We start from the raw sequence: 26,965 nt of genomic DNA, 5'->3' as shown, positions 1-26,965 counted from the left end.
TGATACAGATAATAAAGAACTGGAGCCATAGAAATAGCTCATTTTGTATCCCCAGAACCCAAATAAATCCAAACTTAGTAGTATAGGTGTTTGTAATCCCAGAGCTACTAAAGCATGATGAGAAGAGAACACAGAATCATTAGAAGCTCCTAAATCAGAATCCTCTCCACTCATGTACAAAGCATAGTACAAAAGCAGTGCCTGAAGTTGTTGACATTCAAAAGGATCCCATGACTCATACTTGTCTATAGGCATACATGTGAATATATACACACACCACACATTATACACAAATACACATGAGAAATGTTTAAAATGAAACTCAACGTGTGTTCTACATAAGTTCTTACATGAGATTTGAAAAAGGAAAAAAAAATTGATAGGCAAGTTTGAGAAAAGTTTAAGACAGAATTATTAACCAAAGCAAAGGCTTGTTTTTCTACATTAGCTGTAACCAAAATATATTTAAGCTCTAAGATGCATTCTAAGATGCAGGTACCATTTAAGATATGGAATTTTTCAGGAAAGTATAAAAAGTTAAGTGTTGCATAAGCAATAAATATTCTCTAACAGAATCTGAAAATTCACACAACCTGTATAAATACAAGAGATGTATCTGCTCTTCTAATGTGAACTTTGAATCCTCGTTCTGCAGCTTAGCCACGTACTTCATTCTGTTAGGTTAAAACTAAGGAATTGCAAGTAAAATATTGACAATTTTAAAAAGTTGATAATTTTACATTTTAAATGAAATGGTATTTTCTTTACTACTTGATTATCTTTTCCTCTAGATTATTAACAAATAAAGAACAAAATAGTACCACAAACAAGCACCAATTAACCAATTAATAAAGCTGATGTGAATGGCATTCTGCATCATTGCCACATGTGTCTTAGTATATCCCATTACAAAACCTGTATCAAGACTACAGATGAGAGCATGAATTACTGAACACACCAACAGGGGGAACAAATTCATCAAGTTTAACAACATCTATGAAATATATTGAAGAGAAAAACAGACCTGTAACTTTGCCTAAGATGAGTGACCTCACTGTCAAGAACTCAGCTTCCAGGGGGAAGTTATAGCTGAAGAGTTGCTGGTCCATCTATAAGAAAACAAAACAGAGCCATAGCCCAGGTTTTAAGAAAGGGTAACGCAATCCTATCTGTAAAGTGCTTACAGTCTCACACAGGGCAGTCTTCTCTCTAGAATTCACTCTCAAGAGAGGTTTGAAATGTCACAGCAGTTGTCCCACAGTGCACAAAAAGTATCTTTTCTTTAGTCATTGTAAAATCAGGTCTTTCAGGGTCTTATAAGGTTTCCTTAGAAACCCTACATGGCTATTGTCATGTATTTATCTCCCCACTGAGAATTTTTACAGAATTCTTCACTGAAACAAGTAAGCAGAGAAAGCTATTTGGTACTCGCTTTGCCATTTTAGATGACATCCAGCTGTGCTTCCCATTCTCCCTTCTTTCTCACCTCTTGTTGTTATAGAGGCCACTTTCTATTCCTCCATATCCCTGAACTCCTCTTCTAAGTGGACTGTAAGACTTCCTAATCATGAAACACAGTTTGATATATACTTTAAGAATGGATGAAAATATTGCTGCTCTTGACAGCTGGCTGATCAAGCTGCACTGGAAGACTGTACATACATAACTGACGGATTCTCTAGGCCTTGATTTCTAGGGTGCCCCTTTAGCAATCAATAGTGGCTTCAGGTACTTCTTATTCTGGTTTGATCCCTTCCCCCACCTTCTACTTCCTGGGCTGTACAACCAATTTATTTCCATCTTTCTCAGTGTAATCCAATCCAGTAGATTCTTCTAATGTGTTATATGGGGAAGAGTATGCACATTTTCTCTAACACTGCCTCTCTTTTGCCTAGAATTTCACTAAATAGGTTAGGTAACCTGGCCATCAGGCTCCTAGGAAATAGTTTTTCTCTATCTCTCCTCTTACCATGTGGGATTACAAGTGTGTGCTTGTCATCCTTCCTAGATTAGGATAAGGGATTTTATACTTGGATCCTCATGATTGCAAGGGAAATCCTTCATCACCTAAGCCCTCTTCTCTCCCCCCTTTCCTGTCCTCCAATCTCCATGTTGAACATCTGAGTGATAATATCCTCATCATTTTATAGTGCAGAGGCTAGAAAAGAAGAGAGACAGTCATATGATAGGGTGAGCAAGCCTGCTCTACTTGGGGAAAATCAAATGGGTCAGGATGAATACCTAACCATTTCATCTAGTTCCTCCTTCCACAAATTGTGTGCTACATAAACCCAGTGAGTGACTCTCTTTGTAGTGCCCACCTCGACCAGCAAGGAAGACACTACTCCATTGTGTTCTTCTCAACAGCCTTTATTACAGGAACACCTCATTCTTGATACGGGGGACACCAGGGAACAAAGGCACTCGCCTTAAATACAAGACAGACTGTGGCTATAAACTTGTCCTCTGGGGATTGGTAGAGTATGAAATACCTTATTAGCATGAATATCACTCCAGTCTGATAACTGTCGGAGAAATGCCAACACATGCGCATTGCAGGTGTTTAGCACCAACGACCACCGGATGTCGGTGCCATCTTTAGCTGCACCCTACATCTCTTCAAAATTCTCTTGACCTTATAATTCATCATATAACCTTAGCACAAACTTATACCCATAGTGTATGATTTAATGCTATTTCATTGTTTTTTCATCACACTATATATTTTTTTCTAGTTACTAAACAATGTATGTACAGGACACAAATGCATACTTCTGAATTTGTTTCTCCTTACAATGCTATGAATCAGATCAGCCTAGTGACAGAGAAAGAGGAGTCACAAAATTGCATGATTTAGCTAAGCCGCCCATTAGTACATAAACACCTGAGCATAGTCATGTTTCCTTACTCAAGATCCCTACCTCCCTTTCCAAGTAGCCAGTCTGCCTGTCCTTCAAAAGGCACCGTTAGCTGCCACATTAGCAGGAAAGGGGGAATGCAGGAGTGCTGGGGATCTTACTTAGCGGCTGAGTGCATTGATAAGCACCTGTCCATTTTTCTGATAGGTGTACAGCATTTCTGAAATGTTCCATGTAAGATGAATGGAGGTTAGGATTATATCAGGAACTCGTTTTTTTGCTGTTGTTTGTTTGTTTGCTTGCTTACTTGCATTAAACAATGTTTGTTAGATGAAATAGAACACACACACACATACATACATACATACATACATACATACATACATACATATTGGTTTGGGGTAGGGTAGGATGGTCAGAAAAAACAAACATGCTATGTTTCTGAGCCAACCAGACAACTTGATATAAACTTAAGTTCTCTGTTCTAGAATATTCTGCTTTATTCAGCACTTGCAAATACCAAGAGCTTGCTTGTTGTTGAAAATGAATTAATATATGAATATTACATAGAGAAAGGGAATGTTAGTAAGTTATCTAAGCTCTATCCCACAGTTACCTGGCAACATCCAGGTGTTCCTGACTCACTATAAAAGTGGTTGCTTGCCCCTGCTGCTCTCTCTTGCTCTTGCCTTCTTGCTCCCACTCTGCTCCCTCAACCCTTCCCCCTCTCTCTCCATGGGCTAATAGCAAGCTTCTATTTGTCTGCTCATTCTTTCTCTCTGCCTTTCTCTGACTCTACTACCCTATCAACTCCCCATTTCCATCCCCTGAATAAACTCTATTCTACACTATACCATTGTGTGTCTGGTCCCTCAGGAGGAAGGGATGTCTCAGCATTAGCCAGTGGAGGCACCCCATTCCCCATACCACCAAAACATATTCCTTCTCTCTTCTTCTTATAAACACAGCAGGAAATACATCTTATAGCTCTCTTTGTAGAGCCCTCTCTCTCTCTCTCTCTCTCTCTCTCTATATATATATATATATATATATATATATATATATATATATATATATATTTTACTTGTCTTATTTGTGAAAGAAGACAGAAAAATATAAATGGTCCATCATTATGGTCGCAACAAATTTGGAAAATAATGGATCAATGAATTAAAGTTATCTTAGCAAAACAGTAATTGCTAAGCGGATTAACATTCTCATTTATGATCATACAGTCGTAGTGTAGACTTTAGCTGGACTTTATTAAGATCTGTCCTGATCTGCTGTTTGACCTTTACACAGCATTACGAATATTTCAGAGAAGCCTACCACACTATTTTATGTGCACACATAAACCCTATAAAACTCTCCTTAGTTTTTCTACCCAGATAATACTTCCTTGTCCACAAGACCCACTTTGTACTAGAAAAGAAGTAATAATGAGTAATGATGTGTAGAAGAAACCTGTACCCACCCAAGGGCTTCTATATCACCTGTGCTCTCCTCTGTGCCCACCTGTACACTATGTCCATTGCCACTACAGTCCCTACTAGAATCTTCTGTATATTCTTTCCTCTTTGCATGCATAATTATAGTTACTCATTTGGCTTAGAGCTGACTAAAATTGAGCACAACTAGGATGTCCAGTGCTTCCTCTTCTGCAGTAATTTCTGATGGAATAGCTCTACTGAGGGAATTCTAGAATTTGTATTTCTAGCTCTTTGGTGATGCCAGTGGGAAAGAGGAACATGACTAAGTGCTAGGCCAGAGTCGGGTGAATCTATATTCCACTGTATGGCTTTATTGAGCTCAGATATGTTTGTTAAGGAAACCTTGGCATGTTGGCCATACAGAAAGGTGAGAAGTGAAATACCTGAATGGAAAGTTCTGTCCCATCTCTGTTCATTTTCACATGGTGCACTCTTCTGTTGGCAAGATTCTCTGTGCTGACAGTAAACATGTGACTTTCTCCTTTGCTTAGGTGATATAGAATCTGTAAACTTCCTTGAAAGAAAAAAAGGGGAAGGGTTAGAATTCAAAATAGCAAGCAAAACACAGGAAGACCTGATTAAATTTTTCACAAATTGGCAATTGCAGTTTTCTAGGCTTCAATGACTCAGCATTAATCTTAAAAAAAAATCAATATCTTCATCAGAGTTAAAATACAAGTTTCTGATTATAGATACTAATTAATGTGAGTGTGCCACTGTGTTGTTGCACTGTTGTTATTATTGTTGTTGTTTTGTGTATGTGCCCCTTTTAAATGATAGTTTCAGATCACCAAAATATTATAGACTTGTAATTTCAGCAGTTTGTAGACTGAGAAAGGAAAGTCAGGGTTTTCAAGTCAGCTGGGAGACAAGCAAGTTCCTACCTCAAAAGTCCAACTACAAAGAGAAAGGGGAAAGAGGTGGGAAAAAAAAGAAGGAAAAGCCGATGGGGAGAAGGGAGGAGAATAGAAGAAAGAGATCCTGTTTGACAAGCACACTCACAGACATATTTTGTAACTAGAATGTGAAAATATGAACATGACATGGTCACTTTCATGACATGGTTCTCTCTCCATCACCTTCCTCCTTCTGAGCTTGAGAGAGACAACACCTTATAGTTTTCCCCCACTGAAATCTAATGCAATGTCTCCATTTTAATTGTGGTCTCCTTAAGGCAAGGTGACCAATCAAAATCTTCATGGCTCCTTAGGACATTCAAATTATATCAGGAGAGTACTTTTGGAACAACTGCTCATTAATCATGAAGTGTGGAAACCTGGCTGCCAAATCCCAACTTCAGGACTTGCATAATGGATAGAAACTGAAAGGGATTTCAGAAAGTCTGGGAAGGCAGATCTTCCTTTCTTTCCTTTTTATGTTTGATGAGGAAGAAAATAATTGAGAGATCCAGAAAAATAAAGTGTTACAGAATAAATAGAATGGATGCTGTAGTGTGAATGTCACTCTTTTTTTTTAACCTGAAACCTCCTCAAGACACCTCCTGGATCTGAAGGGACCTGGTCAAACAGCTCCCTGCAGCCAAATGCAGATGAAGGGAGAGCTAAACCTTCAGAGGGGCAGACATATATGGGAAGCCAGAAGAGACTGCACTCTGCCCACAATTCTTACTCCAGAGGAAAATGCCTATTGGCATCTGGACGACCAATACACAGTGACATGAGAAAAGATGGGGCAGGCCTTTCTGGTTGCTGCCCTCACAAAGAACTGAAACACAGCCCCTGAGGAGCGACTTCAGGCTAAAAACCAGGGTAAGACCAACTTTTCGGCTCCAAGTGACCTGCCTGATGGACACAGGAACAGCTGAAGAACAGTAGAGTGGAAAAACTGTATGCCTGAAAGCAGAATACTCTGTTCCCATAACTGGCTGAAAGAAAACAGGAAAACAGGTCTCCAGCACTCCTGAAACACAAGGCTAGCCACTGTCAGAAATAGCAGAACAAGGAAACACCAGAAACAACCTGATGACAAGAGCTAAGCACAAGAATGCAAGCAACACAAACCAAGGCTACAAGGCATTATCAGAGTTCAATTCTCCCACCAAAGTGAACACTGAATATCCAAACACACCAGAAAAGGAGGACCTAGATTTTAATGATAATGGAAGACTTCAAGAAAGACATAAAGAACTCCCTTAGAGAAACAAAGGAAAACGTAAATTAACAAGTAGAAGACTACAGAGAGGAATCACAAAAATCCTTGAAAGAATTCCAGGAAAAAACAATCAAACAGGTGAAGGAATTAAAAATGGAAATAGAAGAAATAAAGAAACACAAAGGGAAAAAACGCTGGATATAGAAAACCAAAGGAAGAGACAAGGAGCCGTAGATACAAGCATCACCAACACAATACAAGAGATAGAAGAGAGAATCTCAGGAGCAGAAGATTTCACAAAAATTATCGACACAACTATTAAAGATAATGGAAAACTGAAAAAGCTACTGGCCCAAAACATACAGGAAATCCAGGAAACAATGAGAAGATCAAACTTAAGGATAATAGATATAAAAGAGAGTGAAGACTCCCAGCTTAAAAGACCAGTAAATATCTTCAACATAATCATAGAAGAAAACTTCCCTAACCTAAAGAAAGAGATGTCCATAAATATACAAGAAGCCTACAGAACTCCAAATAGTTTGGACCAGAAAAGAAACTCCTCCCGTCACATAATAGTCAAAACACTAATGCACAAAACAAAGAAAGAATATTAAAAGCAGTAATGGAAAAGGCCAAGTAACATATAAAGGTAGAACTACCAGAATTACACAAGAGTTCTCACGAGAGACTATGAAAGCCATAAGATCCTAGACAGATGTCATACAGACCCTAGCCCAGGTTACTGTGTCCAGCAAAACTCTCATTAACATAGACGGAGAAACCAAGATATTCCATGACAAAACAAAACTTACACAATATCTTTCTACAAATCCATCTCTATGAAGGATAATAAAGCGTTAAGCCCAACACAAGGAGGCAAGCTACCCCCTAGAAAAAGTAAAAACCTAATTGTCTGGCAACAAAATAAAGAGAAGACAGGCACACAAACATAATCTCACATCCAAATATGAATAGAACAGGTAGCAACACTCACTATTTTTTAGTATCTCTCAACATCAATGGACTCAATTCCCCAATAAAAAGACACAGATTAACAAACTGGATACACATTGAGGACACCACATTCTGCTACCTACAGGAAACACATCTCAGAGACAAAGGCTGGAAAACAATATCCAAGTAAATGGTCTGAAGAATCAAGCAGGACTAGCCATTCTAATATCGAATAAAATTGATTTTTTAGCAAAAGGCATCAAAAACAATAATGAATGACACTTCATATTCATCAAAGGAAAAATCCACCACGATGAACTCTAAATTCTAAATATCTATATTCCAAATAGAAGGGCACCTACATACATAAAAGAAACCTTACTAAAGCTCAAAGAACACATTGCACCTAACACAAAAATAGTAGGAGATTTCAACACCCGACTCTCATCAATTGACAGATCACGGAAACAGAAATAAAACAGAGACATAGACAGACTATGAGAAGTCATGAACCAAATGGGCTTAACAGATATTTATAGAACATTCTATCCTAAAAAAAAGGGATATACATTCTTCTCACTACCTCATGATACTTACTCAAAAATTGACCATATAATTGGTCATAAAACAGGCCTCAACAAATACAGAAAGATAGAAATAATCCCGTGCGTCTTATCAGACCAGCATGGGCTAAAGCTGTTCTTCAATAACAATGTGGAAAGAACACCCACATCTACATTGAAGTTGAATAATGCTCTATTGAATGATAACCTGGTCAAGGAAGAAATAAAGAAAAAAATTGAGGACTTCTTAGAATTTAGTGAAAATGAAGGTACAATATATCCAAACTTTTGAGGCATAATGATAGCTGTGCTAAGAGGAAAATGCATAGAACTGAGGGTCTGCAGAAAGAAACAGGAGAGAGCATATATCAGCAGCTTGACATCACACCTAAAATTGCTAGAACAAAAAGAAGCAAATACATCCAGGAGGAGTAAAAGGCAGGTAATAATCAAACTCATAGCTGAAATGAACCAAGTAGAAACAAAAAGGACTATACAAAGAATCAACAGAACCAAAGGCTGGTTCCTTTAGAAAATCAACAAGATAGATAAACCATTAGCTAAACTAACCAGAGGACACAAGGAGTGTATCCAAATTAACAAAATCAGAAATGAAAAGGGAGAGAAAATTACAGAATCAGAGGAAATTAAAAACAAATCATCATATCCTACTACAAAAGCCTATATTCAAAAAAACTTAGAATCTGGAAAAAATGGACAATTTCCTAGACAGATACCAGGTACCTAATTTGAACCAAGAACAGATAAACCGGGAAACGGCGATGCAGGTCTTCCTGGTTGCTGCCACCGCAGTGAGCTCATGGGCAGCACCCCGCGAGCAAACTTGAGCCTCCGGAAAACAGGTAAGACCAACTTTTCTGCTGCAGGAGACCTTCCTGGTGAACTCGGGACACACAGAGGCAGAATTCCTCTAGGACCGGGCACTTCCTGTGTTTACCGGGAGTCCCACACCCTCGGATCCTGGCCCACAGCAGCTCTCTGCTCCCAGACCCCGTGGGAGAGGGACCTCCCCACCTGGTCAGGTGGGCACTCCTGAGGCTGCAGAGCTGGAGAGACCACCAACACTGCCCACCCCTGCCCACATCCCTGGCCCAAGAGGAAACTGTATACGGCCTCTGGGTTTATGTGGAGGAGGGCCCAGGAGACACCGGCAGAACCTGAAGGAAGAGACCAGATAAACAGTTCTCTGCAACCAAATCCCATGGGAGGGAGAGCTAAACCTTCAGAGAGGCAGACACGCCTGGGAAACAGGAAGAGACTGCACTCTGCACACATCTCTGATGCCAGAGGAAAACACCAAACAGCATCTGGAACCCTGGTGCACTGAAGCTCCCGGAAACGGCTGCGCAGATCTTCCTGGTTGCTGCGGCCGCAGAGAGCTCGGGGGCAGCACCCCGCAAGCGAACTTGAGCCTCGGGACAACAGGTAAGACCAACTTTTCTGCTGCAAGTGACCTGACTGGTGAACTCAAGACACAGGATCACAGGAACAGTTGAAGACCTGTAGAGAGGAAAAACTACACGCCCGAAAGCAGAACACTCTGTCCCCATAACTGACTGAAAGAAAACAGGAAAACAGGTCTACAGCTCTCCTGACACACAGGCTCATAGGACAGTCTAGCCACTCTCAGAAATAGCAGAAAAAATTAACACTAGAGATAATCTGATGGAGAGTCAAGCGCAGGAACCCAAGCAACAGAAACCAAGACTACATGGCACCATCGGAGCCCAATTCTCCCATCAAAACAAACATGGAATATCCAAACACACCAGAAAAGGAAGATCTAGTTTAAAAATCATATTTGATCATGACGCTGTAGGACTTCAAGAAAGACGTGAAGAACTCCCTTAGAGAAACACAGGAAAACATTAATAAACAAGTAGAAGCCTACAGAGAGGAATCGCAAAAATGCCTGAAAGAATTCCAGGAAAACATAAATAAACAAGTAAAACCCATAGAGAGGAGACACAAAATTCTTGAAAGAATTCCAGGAAAACACAATCAAACATTTGAAGGAATTAAAAATGGAAATAGAAGCAATCAAGAAAGAACACATGGAAACAACCCTGGATATAGAAAACCAAAAGAAGAGACAAGGAGCTGTAGATACAAGCTTCACCAACAGAATAAAGGAGATGGAAGAGAATCTCAGGAGCAGAAAATTCCATAGAAATCATTGACTCAACTGTCAAAGATAATGTAAAGCAGAAAAAACTACTGGTCCAAAACATACAGGAAATCCAGGACTCAATGAGAAGATCAAACCTAAGAATAATAGGTATAGAAGAGAGTGAGGACTCCCAGCTCAAAGGACCAGTAAATATCTTCAACAAAATCTTAGAAGAAAACTTCCCTAACCTAAAAAAAGACATACCCATAGGCATAAAAGAAGCCTACAGAACTCCAAGTAGATTGGACCAGAAAAGAAACACCTCCCGTTACATAATAGTCAAAACACCAAACACACAAAATAAAGAAAGAATATTAAAAGCAGTAAGGGAAACAGGTCAAGTAACATATAAAGGCAGACCTATCAGAATCACACCAGACTTTTCACCAGAAATTAGGAAGGCCAGAAGATTCTGGACTGATGTCATACAGACCCTAAGAGAACACAAATGCCAGCCCAGGTTACTTTATCCTGAAAAACTCTCAATTAACATAGATGGAGAAACCAAGATATTCCATGACAAAACCAAATTTACACAATATCTTTCTACAAATCCAGCACTAAAAAGGATAATAAATGGTAAATCCCAACATAAGGAGGCAAGCTATGGGGTTCGGGACTTAGCTCAGTGGTAGAGCGCTTGCCTAGGAAGCGCAAGGCCCTGGGTTCGGTCCCCAGCTCCGAAAAAAAGAACAAAAAAAAAAAAAAAAAAAAAAAGTAAGGATCAAGCTATACCCTAGAAGAAGCAAGAAACTAATTGTCTTGGCAACAAAACAAAGAGAAGAAAAGCACACAAACATAACCTTACATCCAAATATGAATATAACAGGAAGCAATAATCACTATTCCTTAATATCTCTCAACATCAATGGCCTCAACTCCCCAATAAAAAGACATAGATTAAGAAACTGGATACGCAATGAGCACCCTGCATTCTGCTGCCTACAGGAAACACACCTCAAATACAAAGACAGACACTACCTCAGAGTGAAAGGCTGGAAAACAACTTTCCAAGCAAATGGTCAGAAGAAGCAAGCTGGAGTAGCCATTCTAATATCAAATAAAATCAATTTTCAACTAAAAGTCATCAAAAAAGATAAGGAAGTACACTTCATATTCATCAAAGGAAAAATCCACCACGATGAACTCTCAATCCTAAATATCTATGCCCCAAATACAAGGGCACCTACATACGTAAAAGAAACCTTGCTAAAGCTCAAAACACACATTGCACCTCACACAATAATAGTAGCAGATTTCAACACCCCACTCTCATCAATGGACAGATCATGGAAACAGAAAATAAACAGAGACGTAGACAGACTAAGAGAAGTCATGAGTCAAATGGACTTAACAGATATTTATAGAACATTCTATCCTAAAGCAAAAGGGTATACCTTCTTCTCAGCTCCTCATTTTACTTTCTCCAAAATTGACCATATAATTGGTCAAAAAACGGGCCTCAACAGGTACAGAAAGATAGAAATAATCCCATGCGCGCTATCAGACCACCACAGCCTAAAAATGGTCTTCAATAACAATAAGGGAAGAATGCCCACATATACATGGAAATTGAACAATGCTCTACTCAATGATAACCTGGTCAAGGAAGAAATAAAGAAAGAAATTAAAGACTTTTTAGAATTTAATGAAAATTAATGTACAACATACCCAAACTTATGGGACACAATGAAAGCTGTGCTAAGAGAAAAACTCATAGCGCTGAGTGCCTGCAGAAAGAAACAGGAAAGAGAATATGTCAGCAGCTTGACAGCACACCTAAAAGCTCTAGAAAAAAAAAAGAAGCAAATACACCCAGGAGGAGTAGAAGGCAGGAAATAATCAAACTCAGAGCTGAAATCAACCAAGTAGAAACAAAAAGGACCATAGAAAGAATCTATAGAACCAAAAGTTGGTTCTTTGAGAAAATCAACAAGATAGATAAACCCTTAGCCAGACTAACGAGAGCACACAGAGAGTGTGTCCAAATTAACGAAATCAGAAATGAAAAGGGAGACATAACTACAGATTCAGAGGAAATTCAAAAAATCATCAGATCTTACTATAAAAACCTATATTCAACAAAACTTGAAAATCTACAGGAAATGGACAATTTCCTAGACAGATACCAGGTACCAAAGTTAAATCAGGAACAGATAACCAGTTAAACAACGCCATAACTCCTAAGGAAATAGAAGCCGTCATTAAAGGTCTCCCAACCAAAAAGAGCCCAGGTCCAGACGGCTTTAGTGCAGAATTTTATCAGACCTTCATAGAAGACCTCATACCAATATTATCCAAACTATTCCACAAAATTGAAACAGATGGAGCACTACTGAATTCCTTCTATGAAGCCGCAATTACTCTTATACCTAAACCACACAAAGACGCAACAAAGAAAGAGAACTTCAGACCAATTTCCCTTATGAATATCAACGCAAAAATACTCAATAAAATTCTGGCAAACCGAATCCAAGAGCACATCAAAACAATCATCCACCATGATCAAGTAGGCTTCATCCCAGGCATGCAGAGATGGTTTAATATACGGAAAACCATCAACATGATCAATTATATAAAAAAAATTGAAAGAACAAAACCACATGATCATTTCATTAGATGCTGAGAAAGCATTTGACAAAATTCAACACCCCTTCATGATGAAAGTCCTGGAAAGAATAGAAATTCAAGGCCCATACATAAACATAGTAAAAGCCATATACAGCAACCAGTTGCTAACAATAAATTAAATGGAGAGAAACTTGAAGCAATCCCAATAAAATCAGGGACTAGACAAGGCTGCCCACTCTCTCCCTACTTATTCAATATAGTTCTTGAAGTTCTAGCCAGAGCAATCAGACAACAAAAGGCGGTCAAGGGGATACAGATCAGAAAAGAAGATGTCAAATTATCACTATTTGCAGATGATATGATAGTATATTTAAGTGATCCAAAAGTTCCACCAGAGAACTACTAAAGCTGATAAACAACTTCAGCAAAGTGGCTGGATATAAAATTAACTCAAATCAGTAGCCTTCCTCTACACAAAAGAGAAACAAGCCGAGAAAGAAATTAAGGAAACGACACCCTTCATAATAGACCCAAATAATATAAAGTACCTCGGTGTGTCTTTAACCAAGCAAGTAAAAGAATTGTACAATGAGAATTTTAAGACACTGAAGAAAGAAATTTAAGAAGACCTCAGAATATGGAAAGATCTCCCATGCTCATGGATTGGCAGGATTAATATAGTAAAAATGGCCATTTTACCAAAAGTTAACTACAGATTCAATGCAATCCCCATCAAAATACCAATCCAATTCTTCAAAGAGTTAGACAAATTGTTCAATTTGCAAATTCATCTGAAATAACAAAAAACCCAGGATAGCTAAAACTGTCCTCAACAATAAGAGGACTTCAGGGGGAATCACTATCCCTGAACTCAAGCAGTATTACAGAGCAATAGTGATAAAAACTGCATGGTATTGGTACAGAGACAGACAGATAGACCAATGGAATAGAATTGAAGACCCAGAAATGAACCCATACACCTATAGTCACTAGATTTTTGACAAAGGAGCCAAAACCATCCAATGGACAAAAGATAGCATTTTCAGCAAATGGTGCTGGTTCAACTGGAGGTCAACATGTAGAAGAATGCAGATTGATCCATGCTTATCACCCTGTACAAAGCTTAAGTCCAAGTGGATCAAGGACATCCACATCAAACCAGACACACTCAAACTAATAGAAGAAAAACTAGGGAAGCATCTGGAACACATGGGCCCTGGAAAAAATTTCCTGAACAAAACACCAATGGCTTATGCTCTAAGATCAAGAATCAACAATTTGGATCTCATAAAACTGCAAACCTTCTGTAAGGCAAAGGACACTGTGGTTAGGACAAAACGGCAACCAACAGATTTGGAAAAGATCTTTACCAATCCTACAACCGATAGAGGCCTTGTATCCAACATATACAAAGAACTTAAGAAGTTAGACCACAGGGAGACAAATAACCCTATTAAAAAATGGGGTTCAGAGCTAAACAAACAATTCACAGCTGAAGAATGCCGAATGGCTGAGAAACACCTATAGAAATGTTCAACATCTTTAGTCATAAGGGAAATGCAAATCAAAACAACCCTGAGATTTCACCTCACACCAGTGAGAATGGCTAAGATCAAAAACTCAGGTGACAGCAGATGCTGGCGAGGATGTGGAGAAAGAGGAACACTCCTCCATTGTTGGTGGGATTGCACACTGGTAAAACCATTCTGGAAATCAGTCTGGAGGTTCCTCAGAAAATTGGACATTGAACTGCCTGAGGATCCAGCTATACCTCTCTTGGGCATATACCCAAAAGATGCCCCAACATATAAAAAAGACACGTGCTCCACTATGTTCATCGCAGCCTTATTTATAATAGCCAGAAGCTGGAAAGAACCCAGATGCCCTTCAACAGAGGAATGGATACAGAAAATGTGGTACATCTACACAATGGAATATTAGACAGCTATCAAAAACAATGACTTTATGAAATTCATAGGCAAATGGTTGGAACTGGAAAATATCGTGAGTGAGCTAACCCAATCACAGAAAGACGTACATGGTATGCACTCATTGATAAGTGGCTATTAGCCCAAATGCTTGAATTACCCTAGATGCCTAGATCAAATGAAACTCAAGACGTATGATCAAAATGTGAATGCTTCACTCCTTCTTTAAAAGGGGAACAGGAATACCCTTGGCAGGGAAGAGAGAGGCAAAGATTAAAACAGAGACTGAAGGAACACCCATTCAGAGTCTACCCCACATGTGGCCCATACATATACAGCCACCCAATTGGACAAGATGGATGAAGCAAAGGAGTGCAGACGGACAGGAGCCGGATGTAGATCGCTCCTGAGAGACACAGCCAGAATACAGCAAATACAGAGGCGAAAGCCAGCAGCAAACCACTGAACTGAGAATAGGACCCCCGTTGAAGGAATCAGAGAAAGAACTGGAATAACTTGAAGGGGCTCGAGACCCCATATGTACAACAATGCCAAGCAACCAGAACTTCCAGGGACTAATCCACTACCTAAAGACTATACATGGACTGACCCTGGACTCTGACCTCATAGATAGCAATGAATATCCTAGTAAGAGCACCAGTGGAAGGGGAAGCCCTGGGTCCTGCTAAGACTGAACCCCCAGTGAACTAGACTGTTGGGGGGAGGACGATAATGGGGGGAGGGTTGGGAGGGGAACACCCATAAGGAAGGGGAGGTGGGAGAGGATGTTTGCCGGGAAACCGGGAAAGGGAATAACACTCGAAATGTATATAAGAAATACTCAAGTTAATAAAAAAAATAAATAAAAAATAAAAAGAGAACAGATAAACCATTTAAACAATCCTATAACTCCTAATAAAATAGAAGCAGTCATTGAATGTCTCCCAACCAAAAAGAGCCCAGGTCCAGATAGGTTCAGTGCATTATTCCATCAGACCTTCAGAGAAGACTTCATACCAATATTATTCCCACTATTCCACAAAATTGAAACAGATGGAATGCTAGCAAATTCCTTCTATGAAACCAAAATTACTGTTATAAATAAACCGCACAAAGATCCAACAAAAAAGAGATCTTCAGACTGATTTCCCTTATGAATATCATTGCAAAAATACTCAATACAATTCTTGCAAAACATCAAAATAATCACCCATCATGATCATGTAGGTTTCGTCCCAGGGATGCAGGGATTGTTTAATATACAGAAGACCATCAACATAATCTACTCTATAAACAAACTGAAATATAAAAACCACATGATCATTTCATTAGATGCTGAGAAAGCTTTTGACAAAATTGAACACCACTTCAGGATAAAACTCCTGGAAAGAATAAGAATTCAAGGCCCATACCTAAACATAGTAAAAGCCATACACAGCAAACCAGTAGCTAATATTAAACAAAATGGAAAAAAAAAACTTGAAGCAATCCCACTAAAATCAGGGACTAGACAAGGCTGCCCACTCTCTCCCTCCTTACTCAATATAGTTCTTGAAGTTCTAGCCAGAGCAATCAGACAACAAAAGGAGTTCAAAGGGATACAGATTGAAAAGGAAGAAGTCAAAATATCAGTATTTGCAGATGATATGATAGTATATTTAAGTGATCCCAAAAGTTCCACCAGATAACTACTAAACCTGATAAACATCTTCAGCAAAGTGGCTGGGTAGAAAATTATCTCAAATAAATCAGTAACTTTCCACTAGGCAAAAGAAACAAGTCAAAAAAGAAATTAGGAAAATGACACCCTTCATAATAGTTCCAGATAATATAAAATACGTCAGTGTTACATTAACCAAGTAAGTGAAAGATGTGTGTGATAAGACCTTCAAGCCTCTGAAGAAAGAAATTGAAGATTTAAGATGGAAAGATCTCCCATGCTCACGGGTTGGCAGGATTAATATAGTAATAATTGCCATTTTACCAAAACAATGTACAGATTCAATACGATCCCCATCTAAATTCCAATCCAATTCATGAGAGAGTTAGAGAGAACAATTTGCAAATTCATCTGGAATAACAAAAACCCAGGGTAGCTAAAAATATCCTCTACAATAAAAGGACTTTAGAGGAATCACTATCCATGAACTCAGGCAGTATTACAGAGTAATAGTGATAAAAACTGCATGGTATTGGTACAGGGACAGGCAGATAGACCAGTGGCATAGCATTGAAGACCCAGAAATGAACCCACACACCTACGGTCACTTGATTTTTGACAAGGGAGTCAAAACCATCCAGTGGAAAAAAGATAGCATTTTTGTAAATGGTGCTGGTTCAACTGGAGGTCAGCATGTTGAAGAATGCAGACCTGACTCATTCTTATCACCCTGTACAAAGCTTAAGTCCAAGTGTATCAAGCACCTCCACACCAAACCAGATACAATCAAACTAATAGAAGAAAAAGCAGGGAAGCATCTTGAACACATGGGCACTGGATAAAATTTCCTCAACAAAACACCAATGGCTTTTGCTCTAAGCTCAAGAATTGACAAATGGGATCTCATAAAACTACAAAGCTTCTGTAAGGCAAATGACACTGTTGTTAGGACAAAATGACAACCAACAGATTTGGAAAAGATCTTTACCAATCCTACAACTGATAGAGGGCTCAAATCCAAAATATACAAAGAACTCAAGATATTACATCGCAGGGAGACAAATAACCTATTAAAAATGGGGTTCAGAGCTAAACAAAGAATTCACAGCTGAGGAATGCCAAATGGCTGAGAAATACCTAAAGAAATGTTCAACATCTTTAGTCATAAGGGAAATACAAATAAAAACAACCCTGAGATTCCACCTCACACTAGTCAGAATGGTTAAGATCAAAAACACTGGCGACTGCAGATGCTGGTGAAGATTTGGATAAAGAGGAACATTCCTCCATTGTTGGTGGGATTGCAGTCTGGTACAACCATTCTGGAAATCAGTCTGGAGGTTCCTCAGAAAATTGGACATTGACTACCTGAGGACCCAGCTATACCTCTCTTGGGCATATACCCAAAAGATGCTCTAACATATTATAAAGACACATGTTCCACTATGTTCACAACAGCCTTATTCATAGTAGCCAGAAGCTGGAAAGAATCCAGGTGCCCTTCAACAGAGTAACGGATACAGAAAATGTGGTACATCCATACAATGGAATACTACTCAGATATCAAAAACAATGACTTTATGAAATTCATATACAAAAGGATGGAACTGGAAAATATCATCCTGAGTGAGGTAACCCAATCAAAGAAAAACCCACACGGTATGCATGCATTGATAAGTGGATATTATCCCAAATGGTCGAATTACCCTTGATGCACAGAACACATGAAACTCAAGATGGATGACCAAAATGTGAATGCTTCACTCCTTCTTTAAACAGGGAACAAGAATACCCTTGGGAGTGAATAGGTACACAAAGTTTAGAACAGAAGCTGAAGGAACACCAATTCAGAGCCTGCCACATATACATATACAGCCACCAAACTTGATAAGATGGATGAAGCAAAGAAGTGCAGGCTGACAAGAATCAGATGTAGATCTCTCCTGTGAGACACAGCCAGAATATGGCAAATATATAGGCGAATGTCAGCAGCAAACCACTGAACTGAGAACAAGACCCCAGTTGAAGGAATCAGAGAAAGGACTGAAAGAGCTTGAAGGTTCTTGAGAACCCATATGTACAAAATTGCCAACCAACCATAGTTTCCAGTGACTAAGCCACTACCCAAAGTCTATACTTGAACTTCCCTGGGCTCCAAATGCAAAGGTAGCAATGAATAGCCTAGTAAGGGTACCAGTGGAAGGGGAAGCCCTTTTCCTGCCAAGACTGAACCCCCAGTGAATGGGATTGCTGTGAAGAGCGCAGTAATGGGAGGAGCATGGGGAGGGGAACACCCATAATGAAGGGGAGGGGGAGGGGTTAGGGGGATGTTTGCCTGGAAACCTTGAAAGGAATAACAATTGAAATGTAAATTAGAAATACTCAATTTAATAAAGATGGAGAAAAGAAAAAAAGAAAATAAATGAAAACTCCTCTACATGAAAACATGACAGAGAAGACATACATTCACTGGCTTCCTTACTCCAGGAAAATGCTCATTTCAGTTTTCCAACATAGCTCCCTTAGTTCGTTGTTGAAACACTCAAATTATATCTATCTTCTTTTTCAACTTTGAGACTAATCGTTATCTTAATTCCTCTCTCCCTTTTCTCTGTCTCTCTCTGTCCAGCTCTCTCTCTCTCTCTCTCTCTCTCTCTCTCTCTCTCTCTCTCTCTCTCTCTCTCTGTGTGTGTATGTGTGTGTGTGTGTGTGTGTGTGTGTGTGTGTGTCTGAATTATTGCCTAAATATAGTAGTGAAGTCTGATAAGATGACTCAACAGGTAAATGTTTTGACTACACAGAAAAAAAATCTCACACAAAAGGACAGAATTGACTCTCAAAAGTGACATAGCATACTCATACAGAAATACATAATGAATATATGGCTATGGTGAAAGTCTTTAGTTGTAAATGACAGTGCAAAACTTGTCCTATAAAAGGGTCAATGATTAGAACTAAACATAATAATGAGGATGTTCCTTCAAAGGAATCACATTCACATCCAAAAATAATGCCTTAATTAACAACTTTCATAATGGTTGAGTTCCTGCATTAAATGTTCATCTAGAAAGCTCTTTGCTTTATTTTGTTTTTTTATAAATGAAATTCTCCACTTCATTTTGGCAATATAAGGAAACAACAAAAATAAAAATAAATGTTAAGAATTGAAGAACTTCTTAAAATATTTACTTAATAATTTTTAAAGTTAGGTGGTGAAGAAATACAATATAGCTGCTTTCAAATGGCATATCCTTCGTTTAGAATGTAGCAGCCTGAGAAATGCAGACAATCCTGAGACCTCAGGACAGACCACTACTTTTAGACACTTCTGCCCACATTCCTGGACCAAGAGGAAACTGAATATTGCCTCTGAATACAGGAATATAGGAGCAGTCAGTGGCAGGAAAATGTTGGTTTCTGGCTGCTCCAAGAACTGAACTGAACCTGTACCACAGCTCCCTGCACCCAAATGTCATAGGGGAGAGAGCTGGACCCTCAGAAGTGCAGACGCTCCTGAGAACCCAAAGAAGAAAAATACTTTCTGTCCACATTTATGACTCAAGAGAAATCACCTAGTGCCATATGTGGCCTCTGGGAACAGGGATCTAGGAGCGGTCAAAGGCAGGGTCCTTCCAGTTTCTGCCTGTGCCAAGAGCTGAAAGCTAGTTGCCAGGAGCACCTATTACACATCTGAGAACAGAGCTCTCTGTTCCCAGATCTAGCTAAAAGAATACAGGTCTACAGAAATAATGACACACAGTCCTCCAAGAGGGCCAAGCCATTTTCAGAGTCAGCAAGTCAAGCCAACAACAGACACAACCTGATGATGAGGGTTCAAGCACAGGAACCTAAGCAACAGAAACCAAGACTACCTGGCATCATCAGAGCCTAGTTCTCCCAACACAGTAAATACTGGATATCCAAACACACAGGAAGAGCGAGATTTAGATTTAAAATCACATGGTATGTTAATGATAGAAGACTTTAAGAAGGACATAAACAACTCCCTTAAAGAAATTTAGGACACCACAATGATATAAATAAAAGTTTCTAAAGGGGAAACACAAAAATCCCTTAAAGAATCACTTAAAGAATTAAAGGAAAACACAAACAAACTGGTGAAGGAAATGGACAAAAACATCCAGCATTTAAAAATGGAAATCAAAACAATAAAGAAACCACAAAAGGAGACAAACCTGGAGATAAAAAACCTAGAGAAGAGATCAGGAGTCATAGATGCAACCCTCACCAACAGAATACAAGAGATAGAAGAGAGAATCTCAGGGGCAGAAGATACCACAGAAAACATCTACACAACCATCAAATATAATGAAAACAGGAAAAAAACTCCTAGCACAAAACATCCAGGAGATCCAGGACACAATGAGAAGATCAATCCTAAGGATCATAGGTGTAGAAGGGCGTGAAGATGCCAAAATTAAAGGGCCAGTAAATCTCTCCAACAAAATTTTAGATGAAAACTTCCCTAACCTAAAAAATGAGATGTAAATAAACATACAAGAAGCCTACAGAAGTCCAAAAATATTGGACCAGAAAATAATTCGCCCCATTACATAATAGTCAAAATACCAAATGAACAAAACAAAGAAAGAATTTTAAAAGCAATAAGGGAAAAAGATCAAGTATCATATAAAGGCAGACCTCTCACAATTATAGCAGACGTCTCAACCTAGTCTATGAAACCCAGAGTTCCGGGGCAGATGTCATACAGATCCTAAGACAACACACATACCAGCCCAGGATACTATATCCAGCAAAATTCTCAATTAACATAGACGGAGAAACCAAGATATTCCATGTCAAAACCAAATTTATAAAATATCTTTCTACAAATCCAGCCCTACAAACGATAATAGATGGAAAACTCCAACACAAGGAGGGAAACTGCACCCTAGAGAAAGCCAAAAAGTAATCTTGCAATGACAACAAAAGTAGAGAGTCACAAAAAACATAATTCCACTTCTAACAAGAAAATAACAGGAAGCAACAATCACTATTCCTTAATATATCTCTTAATATCAATGGACTCAATTCCTCAATAAGAAGACATAGACTAACAGACTGGATACATAAAAAGGATGCAGCATTTTGCTGCATACAGGAAATACACCTCAGAGACAAACACAGAAACCGCCTCAGAGTAAAGGACTGGGAAAAAAATCCAAGTAAATGATACAAAGAAACAAGCTGGAGTAGCCATTCTAATATTGAATAAACCCACTTTCAACCAAAAGTCATTAAAAAAGATAAGGAAGAACACTTTGTATCAAAGGAAAAATCCACCAATGAACTCTCAATCCTAAATATCTATGCTCCAAATGCAAGGGCACCTACATTGATAAAAGAAACTTACTAAAGTTCAAAACATACATTCCACTTCACACAATATTTAGGAGATTTCAACACCACACTATTTACATGGAAACACAAATTTAACAGTGACAGAGAAACTAACAGAAGTTATGAAACAAATGGACTTAATAGATGTTTATAGAACATTTCATCCTATAATAAAAGAATATACCTTCTTCTCAGGACCTCATGGTACCTTCTCCAAAATTCACCATATAATCAATAACAAAACAGGTCTCAATAGATAGAAGAAAGATTGAAATAATCCCATAATTCCTATCAGATAACTTCAGCCTAAGGCTAGTCTTCAATAACAACAAATACCCATGAGTACATGGAAGCTGAATAACACTTTACTCAATGATAACTTGGACAAGGAAGAAATAAAGAGAGAAATTAAAGACTTTTTAGAATTTAATGAAATTAAGGTACGACACACCCAAACTAATGAGACACAAAGAAAGCAGTTCTAAGAGGAAAACTCACAGCTCTGAGTGTGTCCAAACATTAACAGGAGAGAGCATACATTGGAAGCTTGACAGCAACCTAAAAGCTCTAGGAAAAAAAAGAAGGAAATACACACAGGAGGAGTAGGAGTCAGGAAATAATCAACTTAGTGCTGAAGTCAACCAAGTAGAAACAAAAAGGACTATACAAAAAATCAACAAAACAAGGAGCTGGTTCTTTGAGAAAATAAACAAGATAGATAAACCCTTAGCCAGAATAACAAGAGGTTACAGAGAGTGTATACAAATAAACAAACTCAGAAATGAAAAAGGAGACCTAACAACAGAATCTGAGGAAAGTAAAAAAAAAAACATCAGATCCTACTACAAAAGCCTATATTTAACAAAACTTGAAAATCTGGAGAAAATGGACAATTTTGTAGACAGATACCAGGTACCAAAGTTAAATCAGAAACAAATAAGCCATCTAAACAATCCCATAACTCCTAAGAAATAGAAGCAGTTATTAAAAATCTCCCAACCAAAAAGTGCCCAGGACCAGGTGGATTTACTGCAGAATTCTATCATCCATCGTGATCAAGTAGGATTCATCCCAGCAATGCAGGGTTATTTCAATATATAGAAATTGGTCAATGTAATCCACTATATAAACAAACTCAAAGGAAAAAAGAGACAGGATCATTTCATTAGATGCTGAGAAAGCATTTGACAAAATTCAATACCCCTTCATGATAAAAGTCCTTGAAAGACCTGGAATTCAAGGCCCATACCTAAATGTAGTAAAAGCAATATATAGCAAACCAGTAGCTAACATTAAACTAAATGGAGAGAACCTTGAAACATTCCCACTAAAATCATTGACTAGACAAGGCTGCCTACTCTTTCCCTGCTTTTTAAATATAGTAATTGAAGTACTAGCCAGAGCAATCAAACAACAAAAGGGCATCAAAGGGATACAAATTGGACAGGAAGAAATCAAAATATCACTATTTGCAGATTGCATGTTAGTATACTTAAGTGACTCCAAAAGTTCTGCCAGAGTACTACAAAGCCTGATAAACAACTTCAGCAAAGTGGCTGGACATAAAATTAACTCTAACAAATCAGTAGCCTTCATCTACTCAAAGGATAAACAGATTGAGAAAGAAACTAGTGAAATGACATCCTTCACAATAGTCCCAAATAACATAAAAAAAAAAAAAAACCTCAGTGTGACTCTTACCAAGCAAGTTAAAGATCTGTATGACAAGAACTTCAAGTCTCTGAAGAAATAAATTGAATAAGATCTCAGAAGATGGAAAGATCTCCCATGCTCATGGATTGGCAGGATTAATATAGTAAAAGTAGCCATTTTGCCAAAACCTATCTACAGATTCAATGCAATCCTCATTAAAATTCCAATTCAATTCTTTATAGAGTTAGAAAGAGCAAGTTGCAAATTTATTTGGAATATATATGTATATTCCATCTAATGAAAGTAAAGTATGAATTTCAAATATATACCTTTATTATACATGGCTTTTGTATGACAGACATAATTTATTTAAGCTAAATCCTAAAGATCTATTGAGGCAGGAATGAAAGAAATGTAGTTTGTGTCTAAAGCGCCTTGTAAAATAGAAGGAAATCCTTCCATTTGAAACACAGTTAGTTCAGTAGAAGTGCATTTTGATAAGTGGAATAGAACATACACAGAAAGACAAGTAGTATGAATTCTCTTTTATGTGTTGATAGTGAAAAATATAGATCCCATAAACTTTAGAAATGAGTGGTGGTTGTATGGGGTATGATAGAAATACTGATAAAAGAACACACACTTTCAACTATTAGAAGAAAATTGATAACTGGAAATAGAATTGTCAATAACTAGCGTGTATTACAGAATTGTAATTTATGTACTTTAGATATATTGAATTTTTGTTAACTTAAAGATGTCAAATGGGAAACAGGAAAGAAAGCTTAGCACTTGCAAGTATATGCTACTTGTAGAAAGGGCCTAAGAATTTAATTCCCAACAGCCATGTGACACAATCCATAACTTCCTATAACTCCACCTCCAGGGACTGATGCACTTTCTGGCCTCTGAGGGCATCTACACACAAAGACATATGCCACCACACAGACACACAGACACACTATTAAACTATAAATAAATCTTTAAGAATACAACGATAAACCATTCTTTCTGGGTTTTTGTTGTTGTTGTTGTAGTTGTTGTTGTTATTGTTGTTTTTTGTTACGCTTTGTTTCATTCTATTTTGTTTCTTAACCTATCATTTGGAAGCGGATTGGAACATTTGTAATCAGTGGAGGTAAATACAAAGTTTATTCTGTACCATTTCTATCTTGGATGCAGAGCAGGCAAATTAGTAAGAAGAAAGTCAGCCACCTTAGAGCTCCTTGAGAATTTTTCCTGAATCACTCACCTCAGTCCTCTAAGTGTCACATATCCATTCTGCTCTTAATGCTTTCTTGGGCACAATTCATTCCTAATTTAAAAAAATCCTTTAAAGTCTCTAAAGAAGTAATAATTGAGAACGTAGGCATCTAGCACACTCGATGGTACATGGTCTCCAGTTTACTTTATTGAGCCGCATTCTAAGCACTTTAATAAGACACAATTATCTTCTATTTCAATGCTCCTGTTCTCACTAGCACAACATGTCTCACTTTTAGCTCAAAATATGTTTGCACATAATGAAGTCCCACTACTGCAACTAAGTGTAATTCAGTTGTCAATCCCTGTAGCAAACTATTGTTTATCTATTTCCCTACATCCTGGTTCATGGAATAGGACTGTTTCATGAATGGTGGCTAAATATATGGAAGAAAGAAATTAAGAGTTTCTTTAAGTTTAATTTCTCACTTGATAGATATTAGGATTTTGCCATGGTACAACCTCAACATGAATACTACCCTGAGAAAGAAGGGAATGGGAACGACTGTTTTAATAATGACTTGGAGTCACTAGCAGATGTTTAAGTGTTCTCTCCTTGCCCAAGCATTCTCATCTCTCTTCAATCTCTTCCTTTCCTTTTCAGTCTTCCTTCTAGATAACTTGAATCTAGTCTTTAATTTACTAAAGCTACTATCATCAAGGCTTTTTGACCATTGCTAATCATTTTTTTGGAAAGTCTTACATTTACATTAATTCTAAAAGTCCAGGAACATTAATCCCAAACTGTGCTTTGTGAAAGAGAAACTAAACACTAGGCAAAAGCACATTTCCTTATAGTTTTTATCCAGCCCGTTCTTTCAGTTTCCTGGTACAGCAGACTGAAGTCTTTTGTAACTATGTTAATGTAAGAAAATGAAGGTGAAAGACTGCTAAGGTAAAAATAATTTCTTACAAAGCTTAAAATTTATGCACATAAAGCAGCTAGCTCTTTCTAATGTCTCTCTAGACATCATCATATTCAGTCTTTCAAGCTATAGAACATACTGACTTTTATTTGCTTATTCATCATGTTTTTATTCTCTAATTGTTGTTTCCTTATCCTAGCAATACCATAACCTCATTCTTCTCCTTCAAACACTATTGGTTTCTTAATCATATACAAGCCTTCCTCCTATAAGATAAACCCATCTATCATTTGCTTATTTTCTAGATTTCTCCTTCTTTTCCTATCCATGCCTTTTCTTCTTGAGACTACTTTAGCTTTTTACCATTTATGTTCCCAAGTTCATCTAGTTAATTAATACAGCAGACATTGGGCCAGAGGATACATGTAACTCCTCATAATTTCAAGTTCAAGGCCAAGTCTCTCAATAAGCAATTCCTACAAAAGACCATGTAGGCATTTATGGCCTCTGTGGTTATGTTGCCTAGATTCTTTTCCAATGATCTTAGGACTAAATGATAGGCGTTTCTTGTCTTCCACAGACTCATAACCAACTACCTCCATTCTTCATTCCTGAAAACCTCATCTGTTTCATTTATTATGAAGTGACTAAGTCTGAGTAAAGGGAAAATATATTTCCCTGAATGGGTGATTGAAAGTAAAATAGAAGAGACTGCAGATCAGTTTCAGGCTAAAAGTAATCAACAGCACCTGTGGGAATCAATGCTGTGGTGATGCTCCAGGGATAGGAATTGTTTTTTACACTCTCTTACACAACCAGAGTGGAGCCAGTAGATTTTAACTGTTGACTTACCGTCTGAGATCACATGGAAAAAGAGTTTTAATTGAAGAATCACTTACATAAACTTAGCCTGTAGATATAACTGTGGTGGACTGTCTTTACTTTTGAATGGCATTTTTTACTTTAAATGACATTATTTCTGAAGCCGGGTATCCTGAACTGAATTATTGGAGAGAAAAAAGCAATGGACCTATGAAACAGGCTACCCTGCACATGTTTATCTCTCTCTAATCTTGAATGTACATTCAATGAGAATGGGTGTTACCTTCACCAATCTCTGTGACCCCTCTGTAATTATGATTTGCAATGTAGATTTACAAAGTGAAATTAACCATTTTCTCCATCAAGTTACTCTTTGCCAGAGTGTTTTATCACAGAAACAGAACTGAAACTAGAACAGATGTGAAAAATGCAATCTAGCTCCTTCCTTCAGAACTATGATTTGAGCTCAGTACTCACATGTACAGGAGAAACTGGGTCCACAAGAGGTACTCAGTGATCCTTTATGTACTTAGAGATACCATTGAGCTACTAAAGATGAGTGGCTTTCTTTGAATACCAAGTAAGAATTTACTTCCATTAAAAGGAAAAAGGTTTACAATATTAGTGTATGATTTGTGATTTAAAGGCAATGGTCACTAGAATTCAATGC

The 26,965-nt window shown here is 38.0% G+C and overlaps 1 protein-coding gene across 3 annotated transcripts in view; it reads right to left on the bottom strand.

The window, feature by feature from the left end:
• Cntnap5b (contactin associated protein family member 5B) overlaps positions 1–26,965 on the bottom strand; it is a 903,684-nt gene that overhangs the window by 32,481 nt on the left and 844,238 nt on the right. For all 3 annotated transcript variants that reach the window (XM_087580549.1, NM_001047873.2, XM_087580550.1), the window contains 2 exon segments: positions 4,732–4,862; positions 1,025–1,109 (listed from right to left, as the gene is read on the bottom strand). In XM_087580549.1, the coding sequence (XP_087436675.1) occupies positions 1,025–1,109; positions 4,732–4,862 (216 nt within the window).

The sequence above is a fragment of the Rattus norvegicus genome, chromosome 13 (genome assembly GCF_021556685.1).
Source record: "Rattus norvegicus strain SHRSP/BbbUtx chromosome 13, alternate assembly SHRSP_T2T, whole genome shotgun sequence".
Lineage (NCBI taxonomy): Eukaryota > Metazoa > Chordata > Mammalia > Rodentia > Muridae > Rattus > Rattus norvegicus.
The sequence above is the reverse complement of the archived record's forward strand: the minus strand, read 5'-3'. Positions and strand labels throughout refer to the sequence as shown.